Below are 21,822 nucleotides of genomic sequence, written 5' to 3'. Positions count from 1 at the left end.
GGGCCTGGGCGTCTGTAGCTCTACAGCCCCTGACCTACACGTGCGCCAGAACTCCTCAGAACTAAGAAAGTGCTCTCCATCTTCACTCCTTCCATTTCCTTCTAGGATTCCACTTGCTGGTCCAAAGGTCCACACTCAATTTCCTCACCACCCAGCCCCTTCCTCATTCTCTGCAGCCTGGATGCTAGTCCCCTTCCACACACTGAAAACATCTGATCCATGACCATCTTCCGGCCAAGTGTGTGACATCTTCAAACTTGTAGATCACTCTCACTTAAGAGAGACACTACCTGCTCCAGTTCTCCTTCTAGAGAGTGTAGAACAGAGCTGTGAGCTGTGGCTGGGAGCTCAAGCACTGTGGTTGGACACTTTAGGCAGGTTGCTTAGCTTCTCTGAGCCGGGGGACAATAACAGAATCTTTCTCTGGGGCACTAAGCAGATTTCACAGATAAAATAAGCAAAGGGCTTAGCTTGGTAGAGCTGTTTTTAATTTTCTTGGCCCCTGGGGGGTTTCTCTTCCTCTTCCCAATGTCCCAACGATGGTGCTCTGTGAACTCAGCCACTGCTCATCTTCCTGGGAGTTCGTGAGCCACATGTATATCATGTGTATATCATCCCCAATCTCTCACTCTAGGTGAGGATCCCTGTCCAGAGAAAGATGTCCACTGAGCCCAATCAGCACATCAAAAACCATATGGGTCTCTGAGCCTCTCAGAAACTGCTTTGTTTCCACCCAGACACACACACTCCACGTGGAGTCATCTACAATTCCCTCCTCCTCTCATTTATTCCCCTACAGCCCATTTCTGAATGCCACTGATTTAGTTTACTGAAATGGCCCCTTTAAAAAATATTACTAATACCCTTCATCATGTCAAGTCTGGCTAGTAACTCCTTAACTAGTCTTTCTACTAGCCCCATCTGCTGATCTTTCCCTCTCCAGTCAACCTTCCACATAAATGCTGGATGGAGCATACCAGCCCTCAGCTTAAAAACTAACCAGCTGGTTATACTCCCAGTATAGCTGAGTCAGCTCCTAACAGGCTGATCCTCCCACAGAACTTGGAAAAAATACAAAAAACATGGGATGAGTTCTTTCTGGCCCAGACAACCAAAGGACAAAACCTGGGGTCAACTACAGTCACAGAAAAGTAAGGAGAGAATTACAGAAGGGACCGAGAAATAGAGTCCCAAATGCTATGATTAAACAGTCCATAGCTTTGGCTGATCCCTGAACCCTGTGTGAGCAGTGCAAACTCAAGGCAGTTTACTTCCAGGGAAACAGAAGACTGAACTGAGATTTGAGCTGCTGCCCACTGTGGGTGAGACAAAGTTTGCATTATGAGTCTAAACAAGCCCACTGCCTGTTAAAACAAAAAAATCAACACTCTTCAGAGAAAAACATCAGAACTCAGAGACTCTAAAACATAACATCCACAATGTCAGCAATCCAAAATAACTCAACATGTGAAGAGCCAGTGAAGTGTGAGCTGTTCTCAAGGCAACAAATAACCAATCCTGTCTGATATGTCCCAGATGTTGAAATTACCATACAAGGCTCTATAGCAGCTAACTTAACTATGCTCAATGAGGCAAAGGAAAATATATTTGTAATGAAAGAAAAATTAGGAAATCTCAGCAGAGAAACAGAATATATAAAAAACAACTGAACAGAAATCATAGAGGTGAAAATAAATATCTGGAATTTTTAAATGTCACAGGATTAGCATAACAGCAGAATGGAAATGACAGAATAAAGTCAGTGAATTTGGAGATAGATCCATGTAAATTATCCAATCTGAAAAATAAACAGAAAAATATTCAACAACAACAAAAAGAACAGAGACTCAGGGACCTTTGGGACAACATAAAAGGTCTAAAATACATGTAATTGGAGCCTCAGAAGAAAAGGAAAGAGACTGGAGTGCATTTTTCCCCTAAAATAACGGCAGAAGACTCCCCAAATTTGGTGAAGCATGTGAATTTACACATTAAAGGAGCTCAGTAAACCCCAAACAGAATTTATATGAAGACAACCACATGCAGACACATCATAGTCAAACTTAGAAAACTAAAAGAGAAAATCTTGAAAGGAACTAGAGAAAATGAAAAATGATTTGAATAACTACAAACTTCTCATCAGAAACTATGGAGGACAGACACAGTGGAACATCTTTAAAATGCGGATAGAAAAAAATGTCAACCAGAATTCCATATCCAGCAAAAATGTTCTTTCATAAAGACACTTTTCACATGAAAGAAAACAGAATTTGTTGCCAGAAGATCTCCATTTCAAGAAACACTAAAGGAAGTTTTTCACGATTAAGAGAAATGATACCGGAGGGAAACTGGATATTCAGAGAGGAATGAAAATGCTGGGAACGATAAATATCTGGGCAGAAAAAAACTTGCCACTGCAGCCTCCAAGACAGCATGCAAACTCCTCAGCATGACATCCAATGCCTCTCACCTCCACCCCACTGACACGTACAGCTCTTGCCTACTTTTCTTTCATGAGAAGCACTTGTGAACTTTTAACAAGGCCACCCTGAGTCCCAACTCCAAGCCTTTACAGATGCGATTCCTCTATCCAGAATGCTCTCCCTCCTTCTTATCTGTATCTATGAGAATAATAAGCACACACACTCATGTTACAACTCAAGGCCACTTGTGTTCCAGGCCACTCCTGACTGTACCAGCCCCTGTTGTGCATTTCTGTATGCAGCTCTAGGGAACAGAACAATGAACTAAAACACACTGCTGAAACACTTTAGTGTGTCAAAGCACCTTCCCCACCACTGTTTCATTTAGTTCTCACAAAAACAGTGTGAGGCAGGAGAGAGGCTCTTGTGACCCACCTTGTATTGATGAGCCACCAAGACTCAGAGAAGCTGAGTGGTTTTCAGAAAGCTGCACACCCAGGGTTTGGCAAAGCTGACACTAGTACTTGGCTCCTCAGACCTTCATCCCAGAGTTCTCTGTCCAGTGGGCCATACTGACATATAACATATGGTGTCTGCTTGCAACCAATTTATAATCTTTTTGGATTGTAAACTTTCATACGACTACAAAAAGTTAAATAGTAAGGCAATAACTCAATACACCCCTGGACTGGAGATCTTGGACCTGGTCAAGCAATAGAAAGACTTGTGAAAACTACAAAATCCAGAACCCGTGACAGACCAACTAAATCACAATCTCTCTAGGGTTGTGCCTGGGATCTATATTTTTGTTAAAGTCCCATGGGGGATTCTGATATGCAGCCACAACTGAGAACCTCTTCATTACATGACTAATTGTACAATGACTGAAATTTGTCATTTCAGTCTGGATTACTTTTTAATCCAGACAGTGGGCACTGGGAGAAGAGAGAAATCGGTGTGGACTGGAGTGCCATGAGGACAGGAAGTCTGAGTAGGGCTTTGAAGGAGGGAAAATTTGGATTGGCAGAGAGAGAAGATGTATTATATTTCAGCCCAGTGGGGTAGGAAGGGTGAGACATGTTCAAGGAATTGAATGTTTCTGAGCAGAGGTATGGTCTACAGGAATCGAGATATAAGAATGTGAATCCAGTGGTCAACATAGAGGATGAACAGGAAGGGCATGAGACGGGATGCTTGAGCCCTACCATGAACTCTAACAGTGCTTCTGTCTGTAACTCTTACCTTGGGTGGATCCTATGTTCTGTGATCTTTCTCTGAATCCCAACCCTATGAGCTTGTCCTTCTGTCACAGCCCTTATACTTTTCTACCACATATTCTTATTCCCCTAGATTTCTGAGTTCTTTGAGGGGTATTGTCTATCTTTCTATCCCCTAGATTGGTGATTTTCAACAATGGGTGATTTTTGCCCCCCAAAGACATTTGGCACTGTCTGGAGATATTTTTGGTTGCCACAACTAGGAGAGGGGGTACTCCTGGCATCTAGGGAGATACTGGTAAATATCCTACAATGCACAGTTATTAAAAGGATTATCCATCTCAAAATGTCAGTAGTTCCAGGGATGAGAAACTCTGCCATAGGTAAAGTGACAAGCACACTTAATTGCTTTATTAGTATATTAAATGTATTAAGTTCTTATTTAATATTAGTAATTAAACATTTATTATTTAATAACTCTTTGATGAATAGCTGAACAACCAAATGAATGAAAAAAGGATTTGTGTCTATCAGCTTCCTTTACCTCTCAGATTTTTTTGTTTCACAGATAGTAAAACTATAAAAACAAAAACGGGGGAGACTAACACAGAACTACTTTTCTTATTGCCACACATAGGCACTAAAAATAAAACTATCAACCACTGTAACAGTTACTTCCTAAAATAAAGGACATGTTAACTATAAAATATAATATCATTAATAATAAAAATAAAACAGGAAGCATATTACCAAGAAAGGTCAGTACAGCACCCAAGAGTTGCTGTAGGCTGGTGAAAAGTTCACTTCAGCCAGCACTGGACCACTGCCCATCAACGTGGGAACCTCTGATATTACAAGCTCCTTGAGGCTAGGGCTCCTGTCATACAGGTAGCCTTCTGGCTCTGAATGCTGGGCAGCCCAGGGGCAAGCCCCACCTCTGCTGCCCACCCCTACCTTGTATTCCAGGGAGAGCAAAGTCTCCGTCTTGGAGGTCCAGCTCCACTTGTGGACTACATAGCCCTTGTAGTCATTGGTGGTCCCACCTTCCTCATCCAACACCAAGACGTATGGGCAGCTAGGAGAGATACATAAATGAGGAGCTTCCTCCAGGCCCCGGAAGGAAGCCCCCGTCACTACAGGCTATAGGCAGGCAGGGCTCTGAGACTCTGCCCCAGCTGGAGGAACTGTGGACTCTTGCAGGTGGCCCTACTTACCCCACCTAACATGGTCTGATGTCCCTTCACACCTGTTGATGCTACTGGGGAGTCTGTTGGGAAGGTCAGATCTGACAGAGATGGTGGAGGCTCAGGCCAAACCCAAGGGGGAGAGAAATGGAACATGTGCCCATAGCCCAGGAGCCTGAGCATATAAGATCTCAGGCACCAAAACGGGAAACGGACGTCACATGAAAGTAAGTCAATTCCTCCTAGAACAGTTCCTTAGGAAAATAAGACAAAATCAACATTTGGCTACCAAGAATATGAGCTACCCATGGCCTCTGCTTCACTGCTTCCTAGTATAAACACTTCTCTCTCCTAAAGAATTCTTCCATGAATCTAGCTAACAGTGAAGATCTTAGTGCTCTGGGGAGAACAAGTGGAGTAGGACTTGGGGAATTTCCCTTCTCATTGGCTATGACATGAATCCAGCAAGTAAGGGCCTCAAAGCACCTATGTCCCTACAGGCACTGCTTTGGCCCTGTCACACCGTCTTCCTAGACCTCTGGACACTGCCTGGTTCATCTTTTTCCCAGGGGCTCCTACTTTGCACCTCAGTGCCCCACTTTGTCACCCTCAGAGATACTTCCATGGGGCCAAGATTCCCCCAACGGACTCACCAGCTCTTCAGGTTGTACTGAACGCAGCCCTGGCCTTCAGCATTGAACATGGCCAGGAAGGAGAAGCTGGGTGTGTCATTAAAGAGGCAGGTGATGGCTCTCCCTCTGCAGCACGTGGGGATCTGACACACGGCGATGTTTCCGGAGGGATAGCTGGCAGAAATTGTTAAGTAGAACTAACAGAAAACTCTCAGAGTTCTGCTCTTAGGTGCCTCATGGAAAGCAAGTCTACATGTCAGTGTTTTAGCTGTTTGGTACATCATTCCCAGTCTTCTGCACTTTGCATAAGTAACAACTAAATGACTATGGAAGCAACCATGCCCTGGGTGCTTCCTTGTATCCTCTTTCTACTCCTCACAACCATCCTGTGGTAGGTACTATTACCTTCATCTCACAGATGAGTAGGGTTTCCCTGCATGTAAGGGGTTTCCTGGGATGCAGGACTTTCAGTGATAAAACCAGGAAAGTCCTAGACAAACCAGGGTAAGTTATTCACCCATCAGATGAGGAATCCAAGGTGCAGAGAAATGATCTGCCTTACATCACACCACAGGAAGTGGCAGAGCCAGTATCTGAACTCTGAGGCCAGAGATATTTCTAATGCTGTTAGGCTGCTTCCTCTTCTTACCAATCTAGAAGAGTAGACAATGTCTCCCTGTTTATTTCCTACTAAGGAGGCTGCAAGGAGCACGGGTCCTGACTAAAACAGATGTGGTGTGGGTAGCTACTATCCTTTTTGCAGGAATTTCAGAAGTGCCCCAGACAGGAAGAATTTCAGTGATCCTACAATCCCACTCCTGGGCATATATCCAGAGAAAACTATAATTCAAAAAGATACATACACCCTAATGTTCACTGCAGCACTATTTACAATAGCCACGACATGGAAGCAACCTACACGTCCAGCAACAGATGAATGGATAAAGAAAATGTGTTATATACATACACATACACACACACACACACACACACACACACACGATGGAATATTACTCAGCCATAAAAAAGAATGAGATAATGACATTTGCAGCAACATATAGGACCTAGAGATTAACATACTGAGTGAGTCAGAGACAAAGACAAATATCATATGATATTGCTTATATGTGGAACCCTAAAAAAAAGAACTTATTTACAAAACAGAAATAGACCCACAGACATGGAAAACAAACTTATGGTTTGTTTTCTAAAGGGGAAAAAGTGAGGGGAGGGATAAATTAGGAGTTTGGGATTAATATATACACACTCCTATACGTAAAATAGATAACCAACAAGGACCTACTGTATAGCACAGGGAACTATGTTCAATATTTTATAATAGCCTATAATGGAAAAGAGTCTGAAAAATAATATATATATATATATATATATATATACACACATATAACTGAATCACTGTGCTGTATACCTAAAACTAACACAACATTGTAAATCAACTATACTTCAATTTTTTAAATTTAAAAATAAACAAATAAATTAATTAATTATTAATTATTAAACCAAAACATAAATAAAATTCATTAGATGGATTTAACAGCATGCTGGAGCAGTAGAAGAAAAAAATTAGTGAACTTGAAGACAGAACAATTGAAATTATGCAGCCTGAGGAGCAAAAAGAAAAAAGAATGAAGAAAAATAAACAGAACCTAGGAGACCTGTGGGATACCACCAAGTAGAGCAATATATGCATAACCGGAGTCCCAGAAGAAGTGAGGGGGCAGAAAGAAATAATGGTTGAAAATGCCCCAATTTTTATGAAAGATATGACTCTATGCATTCAAGAAGATCAACAAACTGCAAGTAGGATAAATTCAAAGACAGCCGCATTATTATCGAACTGCAAAAAGACAAAGAAAGAATCTTGAAAGCAGCAAAAGAAGAGACTTGTCATGTACAAGGGATCCTTAATAAGATTAGTGGCCAAATTCTCATCAGAAACCAAGAAGGCCAGAGGCACTGGGCTGAAATATTTAAAAAACTGGAAAAAAAAAAAAGCTGTCAACCAAGGCTTCTATATTGAGTAAAACTATTCTTCAAAAATGAAGGAGAGGGCTTCCCTGGTGGCGCAGTGGTTGAGAGTCCACCTGCCGATGCAGGGGACACGGGTTCGTGCCCCGGTCCGGGAAGATCCCACATGCCGCGGAGCGGCTGGGCCCGTGAGCCATGGCCGCTGAGCCTGTGCATCCGGAGCCTGTGCTCCGCAACGGGAGAGGCCACAACAGTGAGAGGCCCGCGTACCGCAAAAAAAAAAAAAAAAATGAAGGAGAAATTAAGATTTTTCCAGATAAACTAAAGCTGAGAGAGTTCACCACTAGTACACCTTCCCTACAAAAAATGCTAAAAGGATTCCTTAAGGTTGAAATGAAAAAACACTTGACAGTAACTCAAAGACAAACAAAGGAAAAAAGAACACCAGTAAAGGTAACTACATAAGTAAATATAAAATTCAGTATTATATTATTATTTTGTTTATAATTCCTTTTTTCCTATATGATTTTAAAAAATGCATAAAACAATACTTGTAAATCTATATTAATGGCAATGTATACATAAAGAGTTAATTTCTGTTAACAACAAAATAAAGGAGGAGGAATGGAGCTGTATACGAGCAGAGTCTTACATGCTATTGAGGCTAAGTTGGTCTTAACTCAAACTAATATGTTGTCAAATGTAATTAGTTTCTTCAGGCTGCTGCAACTAAGTACCACAAACTGGGTGACTTGAACAGCAGAAATTTATTCTCTCACAGTCTGAAGTCTAGAAGTCTGAAATCAAGGTGCTGATAGGGCCATATTCTTGGAGGCTCTGGAGAAGAACACTTCCTTGCCTCTTCCTATTTTTCTAGTGGTTACCAAGAATCTTTAGCATTCCTTGGTTTATAGATGCATCATTCTAACCTCTATCTCAGCCATCACATGGTGTTCTTCCCTCTGTGTGTGTCTGTTTTCTCTTCTTATAAGGACACCAGTGGATTAGGGCTCATTCTAATCCAATATAACTGCATCTTAATAATTATATCTGCAAAGACCCTATTTCAAAATATGGTCATATCCTGAGGTTCCAGGTAAACATAAGTTTTTGTTAGACATTATTCAACCCATTATACCAGGGGAACCAATAAGAAAATAACTAGGAAGTGTGGAGAAAAGGAAATCAGAGAGCTACCATATAATCCAGCAATCTCACTCTTGGACATATACCCAGAGAAAAACATGGTTCGAAAGGATACACGCACCCCAATGTTCACTGCAGCACTGTTTACAACAGCCAAGACATGGAAGCAACCTAAATGCCCACTGACAGATGAATAAAGATGTGGTACATATATACAATGGAGTATTACTCAGCCATTAAAAAGAATGAAATAATGTCATTTGCAGCAACATGGGTGGACCTAGAGATTATCATATCAAGTGAAATAAGTAGGACAGGGAAAGACAAATATCATATAATATCACTTACATGCTGTATCCAAAAAGAAAAAATGAAAGAAATGAACTTATTTACAAAACAGAAATAGACTCACAGACTTAGAGAAGGAACTTATGGTTACTGGGGAGAAGGGTGGGAGGAGGGATAGATTGGGAGTTTGGGATTGACATGTACACACTGCTGTATTTAAAATAAAATGCCTTGGGACTACCCTGGTGGCGCAGCGGTTAAGAATCCACCCGCCGGGCTTCCCTGGTGGCGCAGTGGTTGAGAGTCCGCCTGCCGATGCAGGGGACACGGGTTCGTGCCCCGGTCCGGGAGGATCCCACGTGCCGCGGAGCGGGGCTAGGCCCGTGAGCCATGGCCGCTGAGCCTCCGCGTCCGGAGCCTGTGCTCCGCGACGAGAGAGGCCACAACAATGAGAGGCCCGCGTACCGCAAAAAAAAAAAAAAAAAAAGGACTGGCTTTATGTCATGTGAATTTCACCCCAATCAAGAAAACAAAAGGAGGGAATTCCCTGGAGGTCCAGTGGTTAGGACTCTGTGCTCCCACTGCCAAGGGCTGGGGTTCGATCCCTGGTCGGGGAACTGGGAGAACTGATGCATACTACAACATGGAAGAATCTCGAAAACATTATGCTAAGTGAAAGAAGCCAGATAAAAAGGCCACATACTGCGTGACTCCATTTATATGCAATGTCTGTAATAGGGAAATGCATAGAGACAGAAAGTAGATGAGCAGTTGCCAGGGACTGTGGGGGAGGGGAAATGGGGAGTGACTGCTTAATAGTTACAGGGTTTCCTTCTGAGGTGATGAAAAAGTGCTGGAAACTAGACAGTGGTGATGGTTGTACAACACTATGAATGCCACTGAATTGTACACTTCAAAATGCTTAAAATGGTAAATGTTACGTGCATTTTACGTATTAAAAAAATGTGCACCTCACACAGCAGTTCTGAGTGCTCAACAAATCCCTAAAGGAACAGCACTTAGCACAGTACTGGGCACATGGTGATTATGGTTTGCTTTTAATGTGGTGAGTTTGTATCTTTGTATGAAAAAGGGACTTGAGGGAAGTTTGACAGGAGACTCAGCCATCGAGGAGAGAGATCCAAGGAGATGCTGACAGCCCAAACGAAAGGGATGCCGGGATGGTTCTGGGGTCCGACACTGACCAGTGCAAACTCACTGGGGCTTGGAGCTTTTTGGGAATCCAAAGGGCAGACACATCACTTCTACCTGAGAGTTTTGCCCAGTAGTCTCTGTGAAGACAGAATTAGCTGCCGAGCCCAGGGTTCTGTGGAACCCATGAGGGAGGGAAGTGTCTCCCAAACACTTTCTCTACTCCAGAGGGATCCAACACCTGCACGTGTGTTTTGCCCATTTGATCACAGTAGCACAGAAGGTGCCCTTCAAGATCACTGGGTCCAACTTTCTCACCTTATAATGGTGAGAAGTGAGGCCCAGAGAGATGGAATGGCTTGGGCAGGGTCACCAAGAAGAACTGGGCCTCGAATCCAGGCCTCCTGGGACTCCCACAGCGGAAATACATTAATGACCAAGATCACCGGGGTCTGAGTCAAGCGCATCAGCATCGATGGCCTGAGGGCTGGGGTGGTCCCAGCAGGGGATCCTTGGGATTCTGTGGCAGGGGAGGGAACATGGATCCCAGCAGGCTGGGCTGCAGTACGTTGATCCCCTGATCTACACTCGTCCACCCCTCTCTGGTCCTGCCAACAGCAACCTAATTCACGGACACAGCTTCATGAGTTCACGGTGATGGTCCCATTCAATGCAGTGTGGACTAAGAAAAGTGGGGAGAGGGAGCCCCATGACCCCTGTGAGCAGCAGCTGCCTGGGAAGGTGTGTGCTGAGTTCAATGCACAAGGTGCCCTGGAAGCAGGGCCGAGCAGAGGGTAATGAATGCACTCATTTATGGTCAGAGAAACCATAGGACTCCTTGGACAGGCATTGCAATTCTGAATTCCCAGTTCAGTGGAGAGGAGGCCAAAGGAAGCGAGGGGGGCCATGGCCAGGAAGGCCTGCTGGGCCTGTTGAGACAGCTCAGAGAGCCACCTCCCTCTAAGGTAAAGTGGTACATTCACTCCATTCCATTAATCATTGCATATAATACTCGATAAACATCTGTGAGTGAAGAAGGCAATCTGACTCCATTCATGCTAAAATATGCATAACTCTCAGCATGCATGTTAGAAATCTTAAGTTTTCCTCAGTCTAGGGTTCTTGGTCCATGGACAAGCTTTGAAGGTCTGCAGACCCCCTGCAGTCACAGGAAATGTTTTACATGCATGTGTATCAGTTCATATTTCTGGGAAGAGGGTCTATAGCTTTCACCAGATTCTCAACGAGAAAATGTGTCCCTTGTGCCACTCACACACCCCGAGGTGGGACCCAGCTGCCCATATTCTCATGAATACCGACAGACCTCAGCTGCAGAGCAACCCGAGCATGTGCCAGGCGGGGTATCTGCGGTGCGGGTTACACTCCAAATACATGGATCTTGGGGACAAAGTATGCAAGAACCACAGGGCTTACCCACTGAGCCTGGGACAGAAGGACAAAGACCCCCCCCCGCCCCAGGATGGAGGGTCTCCTATCACCTTCTCTCGGCTAGAGATGAATTGTTCTGTTCTGTATCTTCAACCTCCTCCCACCTGGGAGAGCCTCGAAGGCAGGGACTGCTGCTGTACCCCCAGCCCGCACTGACACGTGATCACAGATAGTCGGGTTCAGTACGTCCTGGTTGATCAGGACTGAATTTGAGGCTTGACTCTTGGTACTTCTTCTCTGACCTGGACAAACTCTTAATATTCCAGAGGACCCATCACCAGACTTCTCTGACCAAATGAAAAGCCAAAGGAAACACTCTGGCTTTGTCAAAGCCTGGAGTTCTCTGGGCTGAGCTGCCGGGGAGAAAGGGAAGCACCAAATAAAAGGATACTAAATGAAGGAGGACCCATCACAGAAGGTGTAATGCAACTTGATGGCCTTCTTGGGTGCCTTCCACTCCTGAGAATGCCGGCCCAAGTGAAGATGATGGGCAGGAGGTTGGTGAGGGGTGGGAGTGGAAGTCTGTGCACCTGGAGGGTGCGGACGGCAGGAGCTTGGGGTCTGAGCATCCCCTTTGGGGGTCGACATTAGATGAGCGGGCATCTTTGCCCTGTAGTTGCGTAAGATCATGGGGTACAAGATATTCCTCCCTTTCCACGAGACCCTTTCGGCTTCTCTGCAGGAAAGGAGACCAACATATTTTCTAGCCACTTGCCTCTCACTCACCAGGCTCTCTACAGCCCCTGCCCAGCTCCCAAGACTCCCATTCCATTTCCCTGTCCCCAAAGTATCTGTCCCTACCCCAATCCCTCATCCTTACAGGTAATGTTTTTAGGAAGAACTGGGAAGGTCCCCATACCCCTTTGAGACAGGCCCTGGACTGATTTCCACCTTTTGCACAGAGGTGGGGACCCATGGAGTGGAGCTGCGTGTGGAACAGGGTGGCAGAGCTGGAGGCTTTGATCACCTCCCAATCCTGAGCTTACAAAGGAAGACAGCTTCCTTCTGGAATGTCACAGTAAGGAGCAAACTGGGTGGCTGCCCTCTACGCATATTCTACAGCTGCAGTGACAGTGGCCTGGGAGCCCCAGGACACATATATGCTTAGATGTGACTAGGCTTGAAATCCTTTATGGCCCATGGTCCGGGCCTTTGGAGAAATGCAGATTCACTTGCTAGGACTTGTGGGACCCACAAAATCATAAATACCATTCATCACCCATGTCAGTGTTTTTTGAGAGCTGTTCCTTTTTTCCTAAGAGAACATCTGACAAATTATGTCAAGAAATAAACATTCTTAACTGTAAGGGTGTGTAAACTTTAAGAAGCCATGCAAAGGGGTCTCACTGGTGAGGAGGCAAAGAACATTGCCCTGGGACAGGCCCACTGAGCTGTGGGACCTCAGACAATGCCTTACCGTGTGCTTGGGGTATCTCAGTTTCCTCATCTGTAAAACGGGCATAAACCTGCCTTTCTCATAAGGTCATAGTAGGACTGAGAAGGACTGTGAATGTGGAAGGACTAGGGACGTGTGTGTGTGAGGGACAACTATCACCCTGTCACTGTGGCTGGGGGCACTGGGCAGCCGACATGTCCGTGATCACCCTCCAGGCACACACAGGCCGTGCCCTCCTCTCCCATACACCCTCAACCACTAAGGTGCTCACATAAGGCGACACATCTCCTGCAGCTTCTCCCGGGCTTCAGGGCAGGGGTCGCTGAACTCGATAACCTCAGAGGCAGAGGTTCCCGCTCCTCGTTGTGGGGAGGTCAAGACTACTTCTTCCAAATTTTTGGGCTTGCCTGCAGTTGGAGATGAAGCGGTTAGGGAGGGTTTTAGAAAATGGTTTCTCAAGACATCATGTTCACCTGGGGTGAGGGGGTGGGGAGAGCAGGAGAGCTGCATCCCTTGAGAATCAAAATAACTGTGGGGATCATTTATGCTTCCAGGGACGAGAACCCCCAGCAGGTCACTTATGAAACAGAGGCAGCCCTCTGTGAGTTAACCGAGTGTGTGTCAGGAACACTCAGGCAGCGTGATGAATCCAGCCGCATTTCCCCAAGGGCGGCCTGGTCCTGGGTGGAGAGAGCACACACATGGCTGTGGTGCATGCAGAAGGGATTCCCTTGTGACACTTCTCACTTAAGACAGAAAGTCCCAATTCCATCTCAATGGCTCAAGGGCTCAAGGGCTTCAACGCTTCTCTGATGCTGGCTTATCTCGGCCTTCGGCAGAGGGCAGAGTGTATCAACTGAGACTCAGACTGTGATGTTTTGGGGGTTTTTGTGTGTGTTTGTGGTAAAATACGTATAACAAAAATTTACCAACTTAATTTTTAAGAGGCAAGTTCAGTGGTATTAAATACATTCACAGTGTTGTGTAACCGTTATCACCATCTATTCCCATATCGCTTTTTATCTTATAAAATTGAAACTCTGTTAACAATAACCCCCCATTCTCCCCTACCCCCAGCCCCTGGCAACTGCCAATCTACTTTCTATCTTTATGATTTTGACTACTCTAAGTACCTCCTATAAGTGGAATCATACAGTATTTGTCTTTTTTGTGAATGGTTTGTTTCATGTAGCATAATGTCCTCATGTTTCACCCATGTTATAACATATTGCAGAATTCCCTTCCTTTTGAAGGCTATATAATATTCCATTATAGGTAAAGACCAAATCTTTCTTTTCAATTTTTTAAATTATTTATTTATTTGGCTGTGCCAGGTCTTAGTTGTGGCACTCGGGATCTTCACTGCGGCATGCAGGATCTTTTAGTTGAGGCATGTGGGATCTAGTTCCCTGAACAGGGTTCAAACCAGGGCCCCTTGCATTGGCAGCACCGAGTCAACCACTGGACCACCAGAGAAGTTCCAATGATTGAGTTTTATATGTTGAACCATGCTTGCATTCCAGGAATAAATCCTGTTTAGCGTCATGTTGCATAATCCTTTTATTATGCTGCCGAATTCTGTTTGCTAATATTTTGCTAAGGATTTTTGCAACAATGTTCATCAGGTATATTGGTCTGTAGTCTTCTTCTAGTGTCTTTGGCTCCAACATCAGGGCAATATTGGCCTCACAGAATGAGTTGGGAAGTGTTCCCTCTTCAATTTTCGGGAAAAATTTTAGAACGACTGGCATTAATTCTTCTTTAAATGTTTGGTAGAATTCATCATTGACGTTATCAGGTCCAGGGATTTTCTTTGTTGGGAGATTTCTTTTTTAACATCTTTATTGGGGTATAATTGCTTTACAATGGTGTGTTAGTTCCTGCTTTACAACAAAATGAATCAGTTATACATATACATATGTTCCCATATCTCTTTGTTGGGAGATTTTTGATAACTGATTCAATCTCTTACTATTTATAGGTCTAGTTCAAATTTTCTATTTCTCCATGATTTAGTCTAAGTAGGTTTTGTGTTTTAGGAATCTGTCCACTTCATGTAGGTTATCCAATTTGTTGGCATACAGTTAGTTGTTCATAGTACTCTCTGATAATCCCTTTTATTTCTGTAGAATCAGTAGTTGTGTCCCATTTTCAATTCTGATTTTAGGAATTTGAGTCTCCTTTCTTTTTTTCTTAGTCCATCTAGTTAAAGATTTGTTAATTGTGTTGATCTTTCTGAAGAATCAACTTTTGGTTTCATTGATTTTCTGTGGTTTTTATATTCTCTATTTAGTTTATCTCTGCTCTAACCTTTACTTCCTTCCTTCTCTAGCTTTGGGTTTAGTTTAAAGTTCCTTAAGTTGTAAAGTTAGGTTGTTTACTTGAGATCTTTCTTGCCTTTTAATATAAGCATTAATAGCTGTAAATTTTCCCCTTAGCATTGCTTCCATTGTACCCCATAAGTTTTGGTATGCTGTTTTCATTTTCATTTGTCTCTAGTATTTTCTAGTTTTCCTTGTAGTTTCTTCTTTGATCCATTCATTAAGTGTGTGTTATTTAATTTCCACAATTTTGTAAACGTTCCAGTTTTCCTTCTGTTATTGATTTCTAACTTCATCCCGTTGTGGTTAGATAAGATACTTTTAATGAAATCTACTTCTTTTAATCTACTGAGACTTAATTTGTGGCCTAACATATAACCTATCCTAGAAATGTCCATGTACACTTGAAAAGAATGTGCACTGTTTTTGTTGTTTTGTTTGTGTTCTGCATGTGTCTGTTAGATCTAGTTGATTTATTGTGTTGTTTTTTATTTTCTTACGTCTGTCTGTTATTCTATCCATTATTGTGAGTGGGTTATTGATGTCTCCCACTATTACTGTAGAACTACTTGTCTTCAGCTGGTCAGGTTTTGCTTCATATATTTTGACAGCCTGTCATTAGGTGCATAAATGTTTATAACTGCTGTATCTTCTTACTGTATTGAAATTTTATTATTATAGCATGTCCTTCTTTGTCTCTTGTAATCTTTTTAAATTTAAAGTCTATTTTATCTGATATTCGCATAGTCACCCCTGTTCTCCTTTGGTTACTGTTTGCATGGAATATCTTTTTCCATATTTTCACATTCAAACCCACTTGTGTCTCTGGATCTGAAGTGAGTCTCTTAGAGCGTATAGTTGGATCATGAGTTTCTATTCATTCTCCCAATGTCTTTTGATTAGAAAATTTAACCAATTGACATTTAAAGGAATTACTGATAAGGAGGGACTTGCTTCTGTTACTGTGTTTTTTATTTTCTATATGCCTTATTAGAGCTTTTTGTTCTTCATATCCTGCATTACTGTCTTCATTTGTTTTCATTTTTGTAATGAAATTTTAAAATTTCTCGTTTCCTTTTCTGTATATTGTAGTTATTTTCTTTGTGGTTACCATGGGGATTACACTTAACATCCTAAGGTTATAACACTCTGATTTGAATTTTACCAGCTTAACTTCAATAACGTACAAAAACTCTCCTCCTTTACAGCATCATCCCCATCACTGTCAGTTGTTAATGTCCTAAAAATTACATCTTTTTATATCGTATGTCCCAAAACATAAATTAACAATTCTTTTAAATGCGTTAATCTTTCAAATTATGTAGAAACTAAGATTTGGAGCTACAAACCAAAGTTAACAGTAATACTGGCTTTTACACTAATTTTTTTCTTTAAATATATTAGTCTCTTAAATCATGTAGAAAAACAGAAAGTGCAGTTACAAACTGCCGTTACAATAATACTAGCTTTTATTATTTCCTATGTATTACCTCTGTTGAGGTTTTTATTTCTCCATATAGCTTTGTGGTTCTGTCTGGTGTCCTTTCATTTCACCTTGCAGGACTCCCTTGAGCACTTCCTGCAGCACAGATTTAGTTGCCATGAACTGCCTCAGGTTTTGTATGTCTTAATGTCTTGCTCAGTTTTGAAGCACAGTTTTACTGAATTCAGGATTGATTCTTAGCTGACAGGTTTCTTCTCTAAGCATCTTGAATATATTTGCTCTGTACCTTGTATCCTCCAAATTCTGATGAGAAACCTGCTAATGATCTTACTGAAATTCAATGTATGTGAGGATTCACTTCTCTCTTAACTGCTTTCAAGATTCTCTTTTTGTCTTTGTCTTTTGAAAGTTTGATGATTAATGTGTCTTGGTGTGGGTTTCTCTGAGTTCCTCTTTCTGGGAGTCTGCTGAGCTTCTCTGACCTTTATATTCATGTCTTACATCAAATTTGGGAAAATTCCAGCCATTATTTCTTTAAATATTCTCTCTGCCTCTTTCTTTTTTTTCTTTTTTGCGGTACGTGGGCCTCTCCTGTTGCGGAGCACAGGCTCCGGACGCGCAGGCTCAGCGGCCATGGCTCACGGGCCCAGCCGCTCTGCGGCATGTGGGATCTTCCCGGACCGGGGCACGAACCCGTGTCCCCTGCATCGGCAGGCGGACTCTCAACCACTGCACCACCAGGGAAGCCCTCTCTCTGCCTCTTTTGATCTCTCCTCCTCTTCTGGAACTCCCACATGCATATGCCACTTGATGGTGTCCCGCAGTTCCCTTAGGCTCTGTTCACATTTCTTCAATCTTTTTTCTTTCTGTTCTTCAGACTCAATAATTTCCATTGTCCTGTCTTCAAGCTGATTCTTTCTTCTGCCTGCTCAAATCTGTGGTGGCAATGTTTTGTGCTTATTTCCGTTATTTTCACAGTTATCCCCCATGGCAAGTCTTAGGTGGTATGAGGATATAATGACATAAAATTGTGGAGGTGATTATCCATGGCTGAATTACCAGAAGCATCTATTCAGGTCCTGCCTGCTTCTGAGCCTCTCCTGCCTACAGCTGGAGCCACATGCTCTCCCTTGATATATGCAGGCTCATTTTCACCTTGGACTCAAAAATAAAATGAGTCTTCAGGCCAGGGGCATTGCTTAGGCTCCAACTGAGCCCTGAAGGCCTCAGAATGGAGTCTTTCTCACTGTCAGCCAAGCCCTGAGGTTTCTGGTTGGTGCCTGGGTACCATGTCTGGTATCTGTCACCTTGAGTGGTTCCTGGTCCCTTTCCTGACTCCTCCAGCCATGAGACCAGAGACTTGACCCTGAGGCCCACCTACCTGCTGGCTGACCTCCTGGAACATCTGCTGGCCTGAGCATCCATTTCTGGCCTGCCCCTAGTTGCTCTGGGTCCCCAAGTGTGACAGCCAGGAACCACTGTTGACAGATTTCTCTCAATTCTCTGCCTGTAAAGTTGGGCTGTGCTCCAGAAATAGCTGTTGTACGCTCAGGGAGCAGGTCCAACTCCTGGAGTCTGTCTGCTCCAAGTCTGCACGACCCTAGAACTGCAAAGGGGGCCAGCTGGCAAGGTGTGACAGCACGTGTACATGGAACAGAGAGCAGAGGTCCCAAACCCAAAGTGACTTAAAACCACAACAGCTCTACAATATGTTCTTTAAGCTAGGGTACTTTGGAGTGAAAGTGGGTATAATTAATAGTTATGCCAGGATAACAGCATAAACTGGGACTTTCCTGGGCAAAGCTAGGACACACGGTTACTTATAAACTATTAGGGAAGGTTAACCACCCATCCTAGCATGCCTGTGTGAGAATAATTTCTAACCAATATCAGGAACCTGTAAGAAATGCATCAGCATTGAACGTCCTACTGAGAACGATGCAACATCATGGGGTAATCACATCCTCGGGTGGCAGAGGAAAACAGCCACACAGACAAAGACACCAACAAACATATGAAACTTTTGTTTTGGAACAACCTTTCTCAAGGCATCACCCCGGAGGTCATTAGGAAGAAAAAAATCATGAAATCACTGGGTGTCCTGAGGATACTTTGTTTCCCCTCAAAGTGACTGCATTGATTTAGGGCCAGCTCAGGAGGAGATATGATAAACCAGGAGCATATAAAGGGGGATGCTGGAAGTGATGCTCACAGTGACAGAAAATGTGTCATGAGAGGTAAAGGAACAGGGGAAACAAGAGTCTGAGGATGTCACCTCCATCAGGGAAGGTGTTCCTTGTCTTAGAATCCACACGTGCACCCACAGCATTCAGAACGGTGACTGACAACTAGCAATTGTTCAATAAACATTTGTTCACTCACCGAAAGGCTACAGGATCAACCTGATATGGGGAGTGAGGCCTGGAAGAAGGCAAGTCTCATAGCAATCCGAGGTGGGCTCAGGAATAAAATCTAAGCTTCTCAACTTCTAGCCTTACCTCCAGTGTCTGCGGGAATCACTGGACAGTCTTTGAGCATCCCAAACTTCTGTGGGTTCTCCCAGCACCACTTTGCGAATACAGTCCCTCCCCTACCCCACCACTCTACCACCACAGCCTGGGGGGCCCCGGAAGTTCCACGAGAGAAAGTTCCTCTCTGCCCTCTCCAGCCCCAAGTCATCTCTCCTCCGAGCTCTGGCTGCACAGTCACTGCTACCCTGTTTGGTCTCACCTGCCACCAGTGCTTTCCTTTAAGCCTTTCCTTCTGCTCTGTGTTTCCTGCAACAGAATAGGAATGGCCTCTATGTCTGTTTTCTGCCCACATAAACTGACCCAGCTGGGGACACACGGTTAGGTTTGGTAGCCAAATACATCCGTTCAGGTACTGGTTCCCCCACTTGCTGGGTGAGTATGGGTAACACAGGTCTCTCTCTGAGAAGAGGGGGTGAGTATGGGATAACATAGGAGGTGGAAGATGTGGGTTTGCTAGGGGTGTTGCCCCAGGTGAGAGAAACCGCATTAACAGAAGTGGAGCGCTTGTAAACATTCAAACGATGAGACTGCAAAGTGGAGTGACTCGGTTGAGATATGTCACCTTTTATGGGACAGAATCTGTCAATAGCTGCTGGGTCTCCAGCCAGGGCAGCTATATATCCTTCCTATCAGAAAACCAAATCAAATCATCTCATCAACTTACACAGGAAATCTTCTATCCCCCTCCCCATCCCACCCCCACCACCAAAGATAGGTCAAAAGGTCTTGCTGGGAATCACTGTTACCTGTTTTCTTCTTGACTTCCCTTCCGGTTGAGAGGGAAAAGCTCAGACAGCCAGTAGAGGACTCGTAGACAAGCTGGTAAGGTGAGTTCACTCCCACGGCTGGGATGTTTGTGGAGGAATCTGGAGTGGAACAGATGGGATTCTGCTTTCACTTTTTTTATCTTAATTTTTTAATTAAAAGTATAATAATGAAGTTTTTGTCCTAGTTGTATGGTAGACCAGATATTCTAAAGTGCCCTGTTGTTACAAAACAACCAATTTCTGGAAGAAGAAGATTTTTTAATGCTGGAGAAGGCTCAGAGTAATTAAAAGAAATCTTTAAAGTTCTCCTCTACGGTGTCCCCCCTTCCCAGCCCTCAATATCTCTCAAGAATGAGGGGGGTGGTGGTGGGATGAATTGGGAGATTGTGACTGACATATTTACACTAATATGTATAAAATAGATAACTAATAAGAACCTGCAGTATAAAAAATAAATAAATAAAATAAAATTCAAGAATGAAATGACACCAGAGCAGGGAGCAAGGAAGAAACAGCAACCACGGGTGACGTTACTCTAAGGATAAACGCAGATATAACTGCTGCACTAGGTCAAGAGAATAAACACTGGGCTAGCTAGAAGGAAATTGAGAGTAATCTGTTTCCCCTTATCCAAGCCACAGAAATCAGATGCTTCTTCAACAATAGATTAGTCTCTTGCAGAATCACATTGTCTTGTGTAAAATCACTTGATACCTGACCACTTAAGAATGAAAATTTAGCACCCCTTTCCTTGTGGAAAATCTTGATCATTCTTCTATAAACCTCATCAAATCATCTGCTTACTCTCCCCCCAAATACAGTCATTTCACTAGTTGGGCGTGAAACTGTTAGGAAATGTTAAGCAATTCATCACGGCTCATTCAAATTCATCAAGAAAATGGCAAACCTGACCTCCTAAGCAGACAAAAACTATACCCAGAGACTGCACACTGCATGATGCAAGCTCATAAACAATCACCTTCACTGGTGAAGTGAGGACCACATGAAAATAACTAATAATAGCCAATGCTGGGAAAGATGGAATAAAACCAGTCAATCCTGCTGGTGTAGAGAAAATTCATCAAGCAATATTTAGCAAGAACTATATACATATTGAGACCCTCTGCCCAATAATCTCTCTGCTGGGAGATTAATCTTAATAACCAACACAACAGTGATAAGAAGCAATGTGCATGAAGCTGTGTATTACAATGTATATTATACTAATAACAAGAAACCTGGAAACCTAAGCATTCAGTTAATTATGGAACATGAACATTAGAAGGACTCTACACTCACTCAGAATGACAACTGTTAAAGGTATATAGCCATGTTGGAAAAGACTGTATCTGTTAAGTAAAGGAAACTGAAAAATAGAAAAACTGTAGTATTCTTAGGAAAAAAAAAAATACACACACACCCCCCCAGAGGGAGGAACCACAAAGGGAACTGCAAAAGTGAAAAAATAGTTATCACATAAAAATGGCAAGATTATGTTTTCTTTTTTGTTGTTTTATTTAATAATATTGCCATCAACTAAAAATCAAGGAACAGTCCAGTTTTCTTTCCAGACAAGCCAGGACTAGTAGGTACTGGACAGGAGAAAAGACAGGAAGTAATTTTATTACTGAGGAAATACTACCTTAGCAATGGGTATATTCTGGTTACAGCTTTCAAGGAATACCACTCCAGACTCAGTAACGACTTGGGTCTACCTCAGCAGTTAGATGGTTCAGAAAAGCAAAATTCATGCAAAACAGATCAACAAGAGTTTGAATCTTCTTTTTAAAGCCCTGGGAAACCTATCTAATTCAAGTCCTTCTAAGGTGAATGCTTTTCCAAAAGAAACGGATCGCTCCTTCAATTATATTTTGTTATCTAGA

At 43.1% G+C, this 21,822-nt stretch overlaps 1 protein-coding gene across 8 annotated transcripts in view; it reads right to left on the bottom strand.

The window, feature by feature from the left end:
* The window catches only part of C18H3orf20 (chromosome 18 C3orf20 homolog), a 109,230-nt gene that overhangs the window by 49,519 nt on the left and 37,889 nt on the right, over window positions 1-21,822 (bottom strand). For all 8 annotated transcript variants that reach the window (XM_055079399.1, XM_055079400.1, XM_055079402.1 and 5 more), the window contains 5 exons: window positions 19,919-20,038; window positions 13,148-13,283; window positions 11,872-12,156; window positions 5,478-5,630; window positions 4,595-4,715 (listed from right to left, as the gene is read on the bottom strand). In XM_055079399.1, the coding sequence (XP_054935374.1) occupies window positions 4,595-4,715; window positions 5,478-5,630; window positions 11,872-12,156; window positions 13,148-13,283; window positions 19,919-20,038 (815 nt within the window). The remainder of the gene's footprint in view (window positions 1-4,594; window positions 4,716-5,477; window positions 5,631-11,871; window positions 12,157-13,147; window positions 13,284-19,918; window positions 20,039-21,822) is intronic.

Source organism: Physeter macrocephalus, chromosome 18 (assembly GCF_002837175.3).
Source record: "Physeter macrocephalus isolate SW-GA chromosome 18, ASM283717v5, whole genome shotgun sequence".
Taxonomy (NCBI): domain Eukaryota; kingdom Metazoa; phylum Chordata; class Mammalia; order Artiodactyla; family Physeteridae; genus Physeter; species Physeter macrocephalus.
The sequence above is the reverse complement of the archived record's forward strand: the minus strand, read 5'-3'. Positions and strand labels throughout refer to the sequence as shown.